At 64.2% G+C, this 7,651-nt stretch overlaps 1 protein-coding gene across 1 annotated transcript; it reads right to left on the minus strand.

Moving 5' to 3' along the window:
• Nucleotides 1–67: 67 nt before the first annotated feature.
• LOC123256191 (vacuolar protein sorting-associated protein 41 homolog) lies at nt 68–3,714 on the minus strand. The gene is made up of 5 exons (XM_044684868.1): nt 3,564–3,714; nt 2,588–2,728; nt 2,079–2,215; nt 420–519; nt 68–347 (listed from the first exon to the last, which is right to left on the minus strand). Exons 1-5 carry the CDS (start codon nt 3,712–3,714, stop codon nt 253–255), a joined length of 624 nt encoding a protein of 207 aa, XP_044540803.1. The 3' UTR covers nt 68–252.
• Between the last annotated feature and the right edge of the window lie 3,937 nt (nt 3,715–7,651).

A 7,651-nucleotide genomic window follows, 5' to 3' on the forward strand; every position in this document is an offset into this window, starting at 1 on the left:
AGGTTAGAAAGAGCCAAGGCTGGCCTGGAGTGGGATGGGGGGGGGGGGCGCTGCTCAGGTCCCACAAAGAGCTTGTCTAAGCGTTACCTCTGGGAGGGAGACGCCTGGGGCCTCGCCGTCCTCCCTTCACAGAGGAGACGGAGGAGAAACAGGGCTAGTGTGGGAAGCAGAATCTGAACCCAGGACTGCCGGACTCCAGCCCCAGGGCAGAGGGAAACTGGAGGGGGGCAATGGGGAGCGGCTCTGCCCCCCTCATCGATGCCCTAAAGGGAGCCCCGCTCTGTTCTCCTCGAACACCTTACCTGGAGGGAGCACGGGGGACAGGCACGACTCACAGACGTTTTCTTCTGCAAGGAAAGAGAGCATCAGCTCGCCCTGCCCCAGCCGCCCCCCGCCCGGCCCGCCGCCGCCTCACCCACCGTCGACGAGGACCCCCTTCATCTGCGTGTGGTGCATCTTCTTCAGGAGGGACAAGGAGTCCGCCACCAGGATCTTCTTGCAGCCTTCCCGCAGCAGAATCTGGGGCACAAGCATGGGTTGGTCAGAAACCCAGAGAGAAGCAGGGCCGGAGAAGGCAGCACCCCGGCCTGGGCAAGGAGGGGGACAGAGAGGATTCGGAACCCGACAGTTAGAAAATGAGTGCGGAAGATTTTTAAAAATGTAATTGTGAAAGATTTGGTGAAAGGAATAAAATATGCTTCTGAAACAGACGCGGGATTCGATCTCTCTCCTTTCCAGGATTTTGTTCAAGGGAGAGACAGAGCCGAGAGAGGGGCCCCGACAAACCCCCTTCCCTTCGGCCCTCGAGCCTAGGACAGGCGCTCGCAGGTTCCCATTTTACAGCTGACCCCGAGGCAGAGGCCAAATGATGTGTCCAATGTCACGGCTAGTCGGGGTCTGAACTCGGGGCTCCCTGCCTCTGTGCACGGCGGCCCCTCGGGCTGCCTCTGCCGGCCGGGCTTCCCTTTGGGTACTCGAGGCAGTCGCTGAGCCTCTGATACCCAGAACTTCTCCTCCTTTTAACTCTGACAATCACGAATCTGCGCTTGTCTGGAAGCCCAGAATTCACCACAAAACGAATCACAAACACGTCACAGGCCACATCCTGTGGGCTCTGGGGGTCAGGCCCAGCTCGGCACCCTCACAAGGGCCCCACAACCACACTGGGGAGTCCAGGCTTGTCCCGGACACCATGGGGTGATGGGTGCAGCCATTGGGGGGAACATCAGGCGTGGGGTGTCCCAGGAGATGGAGCCTCGAAGGCCAGACTCAGGAGCCCGATCCTTCCCCGTCCTGCTCACAGCCGCTTTCTGGGGCCCCCCTTATCCCCCCCCAAGGGCACCCGGCCCTCTCCCTGCCTCGGGCAGCAGCCTTTCCCCCTTAATTCTACTTCTCTGTCTCGGGGTGTTCCCTCCGGGTGCAGCTTCTGCTCTCTTCTGGCCGCTGGAGTAAAAGGCACGAAGGCTCGGAAGGAGCCGTAAGCAGGCCCGGTGTGGCCCGGGAGAACCACCTCAAGGCCTGAATCGGGCCATGCAGGGCCTCGCCCCGGATGCCTCCGGGTCACGCCGAAGGACGGCGAATGGTCCGAATGTCAGAAACTGTTCCCAGGGGGAGCCGCTGCTGCTCCCCCCAGGCCTGGCCCGTGTGAAGCCCGCCGTCGAGGGAGGGAAGGAGGCCGCGGGGAGGGGGCTCTGCAAACCTCGTGTGCTGCCCTTTGGGCCAGAGCCGCCCCCCTGGGCTCCCCGGACACCCGGGCCCTCAGCAGACGGGGCAGACGCCCCGCGGGGGGCTACTAGGCGGCCAGGAGAGGCCGAGGGGCGACTCCTGGTGGATGACAAGAGAGGGGCATCGGCGGACTGAGTGGAGGACTCTCGGGGTCCCAGACGCCTCTTGGAGCACACCCAGAGATGGGAGTGACTTTGCCAAGACCCTACAGCGGCAGCCTCTGATTCAATCTGATTCCTCCCTGGAGTACAAGTTTCTATAGGAAACCCCCAAACCGCGCGGCGTTAGGCCCTTCGTGTGAGGCTCCCCTACAGGCTCGGCGGCCCTCGTGGGGAGCCCCCGGCCCCCCTCACCTGGAGGTTGTAGTCCTGCAGGATCTTCACCAGCGAGTCGCGCAGGTTCGGGATCTCCATCCCTTCCTTGATGCGGTGGATGAGCAGGATGGGGTCCACGTGGGTGCCGATGTTGTTCAGCAGCCCCGTGATGAAGGCTGCGGGCGGGAGGGGGCGAGTGAACGGGGCGCCCGCTGGCTCGGGACCGAGAGCCCACGGACGTCTGGGGAAACTGAGGTCAAGCGGGCCCCGCCCTGCCACGCATGTGTGTGCGTGTGACAGGGACAGAGGGACACAGACAGCCAGCCAGACGGTGCCCTCTGCCTGTCCCTCTGACACACATACACACACACACACACTGACACACGCACTCACACACACACACGGACATGCACACACACACACGCACTCACACACACACGGACATGCACACACACGCGCACGCACACACACTGACACACGCACTCACACACACACACACACACACACACACACACGCACCCCCTCCCCCCCCCGGCCCCCGCACTCACGCGGCTTGTCGATGGAGTACAGGATCAGATCCTCCCACAGCTCGCCGTCGTCCTGCTCTTTGGCGAACTCGATGGCCTTGTCCACGTCGTGCAGCTCCTCCATGATCATCTTCAGGGCGCTGCGGCTGTTGCCCATCCTGCCTGGGGGGTCGGGGGGGGGGGCCGGCTGAGCTGCTGCCCGGCGGCTGCACGTCCCCCCCCATGGGTGGCTCCGCAGAGCCCGGGGCATTCTGGGAGAAATCTCTTTTCAGAGACAGACCCTAAAACAAAGCTTTTAGAATTGGGGTTCCTCTTCCTCCCCCTCGGGGGTCCCCCCTGAAGTCCAAAGAAGCCCTGCGCGTCATGCCCAGGCGGCCGGGCCTGAAAGGCAATCCTGGCATCAGCTGGCGGAGAGGTTAAGCCGAGGAATTTGAACCCAGGTCTTTGGCCTCCCCGGCAGCCCCCCAGACACTTTCCTGTCTACACTGTCCGGGTCTCTCCTAGAATGAGCCTGCCGGGCCGTGGGCAGCCCTTGAGACCCTCAGCCGGGGCGGGGGGGGGGGGGGGAACCCCAGGGGGAGCAACATAAAACGGCGCGTCTCTACAGGGGGGCGGCAGGGGCTCCTCGTTATCTGCCTGACTTTGGACCTCAGTTTCCCCATCTGTAAAATAATCTCTCTGGGCTCTTCTGACTCTAAGCGGAGGCTCCGGCGCCCCCACGAGGCCTCGGGGAGATGGGACAGATGACGGCGCGGCCCTTCCTAGCTCTGAAACTCTGCGGTTTAGATGACACGGGAACGCGGCGCCCCGAGCCGGGAGAGCGAGCACGTGTGACAGAGGGGGAGACTGAGGCCCAGAGCCGCCGCCAGCCGGGATGGGCGCCGGAGCAGGGGACGTCAGGGAGGCCATTGTGGGGACTGGGGCTGGGCTTGGGGAGACAGAGGAGGCCCCGGCCCAAGCGGGGGGTTTTGGGGCCCCGAGGAAGGCCGCTACTTACTCAGGAGGTAAACTGTCTCCTCCACGAAGTTCCTCTGCTGGCAGATCTCCAGAGCCTTCAATGGGAGCAAAAAGAAGAGGAGGTGACCTCGAGGCCCCGAATGCCACCCCAAGTCCCGGGGATCCCGGGAGCTCAGCCCCTTGCCAGGCATCCCCCCGTGGGGATGAGCCCCCTCCCTGCTCCGTGGCCTGGCCTTGGCTAGACCTCGCGGAGGCCCTCCTTGAAGTCTTCAGGAATGTTTGAATCTTCCCAGAGACTGAATTAAATGGAATTAAACTAAAAAATTAAATTCCACGAGAAGATTTCAATGTGAAGGAAAAGGGGGCAGAGAGCTCAGGAGAGGCTGGGGCTACAGAAGAAGGCCTCGGGGCTCCCGTGCTGAGAAGAGGCCCAGAAGGGAAGACGAGGCCTGAAGGAGCCACAAAGGCCCATCACGGGAGGCTGAAGGGCCCTTAGCGGCGCCCCTCTCGGAGCTCCAGAGCTGGTCCCGAAGGTGCCGAGGCCCCGAGGGGATTCCATGGAGCGCTCCATGCTCCGGTCTGAGGACAGTAGCACGGCCGAGGATGCCAGCCCGGGGGGGTGGGGTGGGGGGGTTCTGCTTCTCTTGGCAGCCCCGTCCTGGGGTCCAGGTTGGATTCTGAGCCATCTGGGACCCAGCAGAGAAGGACTGACCCCTCCGCTCGGCCTCCCTTGCGGCTGGGTACGCACAGCCAAGAGCTCCTCCGAGGCTGGGCTTGCCGATGCTTGGCATTAGAACAGCTAATGGAGAGGATGGGGCACCCCCGGTCAGCCCCCCAGCCTCCTCTGACTCCCCTGGCCCCCCGGTGAGCCCAGGCCCCCCCCCCGGCCCGCGCCCCGAGAGGCAGGCTGGCCCTCTTCAGAAGATAAAGCAGAGAAGCTGCTCTTCGGGGCTCTGCCTGCGCTTGTTAGTCCGACACCTTCCTCAGCCGCTTCTGGTCCTCTTCAGGCCCATCTCTGAGAGCCTGAGCCGGCCGGCCGCTCAATAGAGACCCCTCGTGCTTCGGGCCCTTCAGGGTGAAGCTCGGCGCCCAGGAGGAGGGTTCAGGCCGTCGGCCGTCTCCCAAGATCGAGCTCTCTCTGCCGGTCAGGATGCACTTACTGAGCTCCAACTGGGCCTGGGCCTGGGCCGGACCCGGAGCCGAGTGCGGAGAAGAAAGGAGGCCCACACTGTCCTGCCCCCCAAGAGCCCCCCATCTAGCGGGGAGACGAGCCAACACGCACAAGCCAGGATGACACAGGACGTCCCGGGCAGGCGAAGGCGCTGAGACACGGCCTGGACAAGGTGGACTCGAGAGGAGGCGGAAGAGCGCCTGGAGCGGAGACAGAGGCAGGGCCGGCCGCGGGGGCTCTGGAGGCCAAACAGGGCTTGCGTTGGCTCCTGGAGGCCACGGGGCACCGAGGCCTTTGCTGGGGCCTTTGCTGGGGCCTTTGCTGAGCGGGAGGGCAGACCCGGCGAGCCCGGCAGAGAAGCGAGGAAGGGCCGCGCCAGCGATGGCAGCGCCAGAGCAGAGAAGAAGGGGAGCCCCACAGGCCGGGGCAGCAGCCTGGATGGGGGCTCGGGGGAGTCCTGGGAGGTCCTTTGGCTCTCTGAGCCGTCTGAGAGGCCGCCGGAGATCCCCGGAGGCTGCGGCAGGAAAGGCAGAATGAGAGTCACCAGCACAGAGAGGGGAATCGGGAGCCGCCGGGATGCCCAGGGAAATCTGCCCCCCAGCCACGCTCGTCTTCTTCCTCTCAGGCTAGAGAAGGGAAGCTTCTGAGGATGCCTCCAGGACAAGGACGAGGACGAGGACGTCCCTGGGCGGCCTCCAAGGATGCTTCCAGGACGGGGCGCGAGAAGCTTCCTCCCTGCTCCAGGCGCCTCCACGGCCATGCTGGGGGGTCCGTCTGTCCGGAGCCCAGGAACAAAGCAGTCAGGAGAGGGAGAAGGCCAGAGAGGTGACGCACTGGCCAATGCGCCGGCCTCGCGGGCCTGGCAGGCTCCATCCGTTCTTTGGCTTCCGTCACTAAACTGTCCCCGGGATGCCTCGCTGGGCGCTGGCGGGGAGCTCGGGGCCCTGAAGGCTCTGCCCAGTCTCTCGGGCTGGGGCGACGGGCCAGGCCAGGTGCCAGCCTGGCTAGGACCAGCCCGGCCTGGGAGGACGCCTTCTCCGCCAACCCAGCCTTCGAGCACGAAGCGACGAATGGCACATGGATGGCTCTGGGGGTAAAGGACCCGCCCAGAGGCTGGCGGGGCTTCTCGTCTTGGGGCTCCGGGCAGGCTTCCTCCTCGTGCAGGCGGACACGAATTCCAGCTCACGCAAAGAAAGTTGGGTTATTCAGAGGCGACGTTTGAACCCGGGCAGAAGAAGGTGCTCTCTAAGGGTGGGGGGTCTCTCCTCCCACCTGGCTGCCACGGGGCCCAGGAAGGGAAGAGCTCAGGAGCCCGGAGGGTCCCTTCGGGAACTGGACTCGCCATCGGGCCCCTCCTAACCCTACGCTTTGGGGGGGGGAGACAGTAATTCTGGTAACTGCAGACCCTGATTTCCTTTCACAAGAAGCTGGTGGATCCAGCCAGGCCTCCACCAACACTGTGACTCTCAGGGCTGAGAGATTTGGGACCCTGAGCTGGGCTTGAAGGTCCTGACAATAGAACCTCCCGCTGGAGGGCCCTTTGCACTGAGCCAGAAAAGGCCGATCCAAATGTTCTCGCCTCCTTTTGGAGCCTCCCGTCTAAGTCGGCCTCCTTCCTGGGGGCCTCTCCATCCCCCGGGCCTGCCCCGATGAAGATGGGGCTGGTGATGGCCAACGTCAGCCTCCAGCTGCTGAGAGGAAAGGCGCCCCCAAAGTCCTTGAGCGGCGACCCACGGGGGCTCCTTCTCCCCAGCGCAGACACGGGTGGAAGCGGCCCCATCTCCCTGCAGAGCTTGGCCACTGGACAAGGACCGGCCCCGGACGGCCTCCCTTCTGTACGGCAACGTGCGCGCCCTTCTGGACTTCCGTGTCGCTCCCTCCACCGCACACAGGCAGCCGGACGGACATCGTGTGTCCCGTAAAAGGGCCCTCTTGGGGCGTCTCCTCTCGACCACGAGGGGCCGAGGCACATTCAGAAACGGGAGCCCAGGTGGAAGCCCATCCTGGACGCCAGCTTCCTCCTCCGAAGAGCAGAGCGGCGGCTTCGAGTGGGACAGCTACGCCGCTACGCCGGAAGGGCAGGAGTCTAAAAGCGGGACGAGACGCGTCGGCTGCCCCACTCACGGCGCCGGCCGGGCCCTCTTCAGAGCCCCATCAGCGGGGGAGCCCAGGGCTGCGCTGACTAATGCGGGGCCCGGCGGCTTCTCGAAGCGGGGTCTGGCCCGGAGAGCCCCTGAGCATGGCCGAACACGTCTGAAGGGGGGACGTGAGCGCTGGGACAACAAAAGCCTTCTGAGCGCCTCCGAAGAGCCGGCCTAGAAGGCCGGAGAGAGCGGCCGGCGTCCTCCCTGGGCTAAGGTGACAGTCACGGCGAGGACTAGGAGGAAAGCCCCGCGTGGCTCCGGCCTCGACCCAGAGAGTGACCAGAATCCGGGGGGCTTGAGGCTGGGGTAGAGGCTCCGAAAGGGAGGCTCCCCAACGCTGAACTGTGGATTCACTCACTGCGTCTGCGGGTCTTCCACATCAGGGCTACGTAAGGCCAATATGGGGTGTGGAGGGAGAGCCGGGCAAGAGACGGGAAGTCCCAAATTCAAATCTGGCCTCAGACACTGGCTAGCTGTGACCCACGGCCAGTCCCCGCCCCCTCGCCCGGCCCTCCCTGCTCTGCTGCCTCAGGACCCAACACGGCATTGACTCTAGGGTGGAAGGAGAGGCTTTAAAAGCCCAGAACATGGGGGACGGGAAGACGGGGGCGGCCCTGAGGATAACAGGGCGGTGAGTGGCTGAGTTTAAGATGTCTCTCGAATGCCCAGTTATGGATATTCAGGAAGTGTGAGATGAAAGCCTGGCGGTCAGGAGAGAGGTGAGGGTTGGAGGCGTCAGAGAGGCGCTGAAGGAGTGGAGCCAAACGAACAGAGAAGAGGACGAGGAGACAGCAGAGAGGAAGGGAGGAAGGG

The sequence above is a fragment of the Gracilinanus agilis genome, unplaced genomic scaffold, assembly GCF_016433145.1.
Source record: "Gracilinanus agilis isolate LMUSP501 unplaced genomic scaffold, AgileGrace unplaced_scaffold56835, whole genome shotgun sequence".
Classification (NCBI taxonomy): domain Eukaryota; kingdom Metazoa; phylum Chordata; class Mammalia; order Didelphimorphia; family Didelphidae; genus Gracilinanus; species Gracilinanus agilis.

Coding starts and splice junctions, on each gene's coding strand:
- LOC123256191 (XM_044684868.1), bottom strand. CDS start 3,714: ATGCCTGGCAAGGGGCTGAGCTCCCGGGATCCCCGGGACTTGGGGTGG. Junction 2,729..3,563: donor GGAGACAGTTTACCTCCTGA/GTAAGTAGCGGC, acceptor CCGACCCCCCAG/GCAGGATGGGCAACAGCCGC. Junction 520..2,078: donor TGCAGGACTACAACCTCCAG/GTGAGGGGGGCC, acceptor CTTGTGCCCCAG/ATTCTGCTGCGGGAAGGCTG.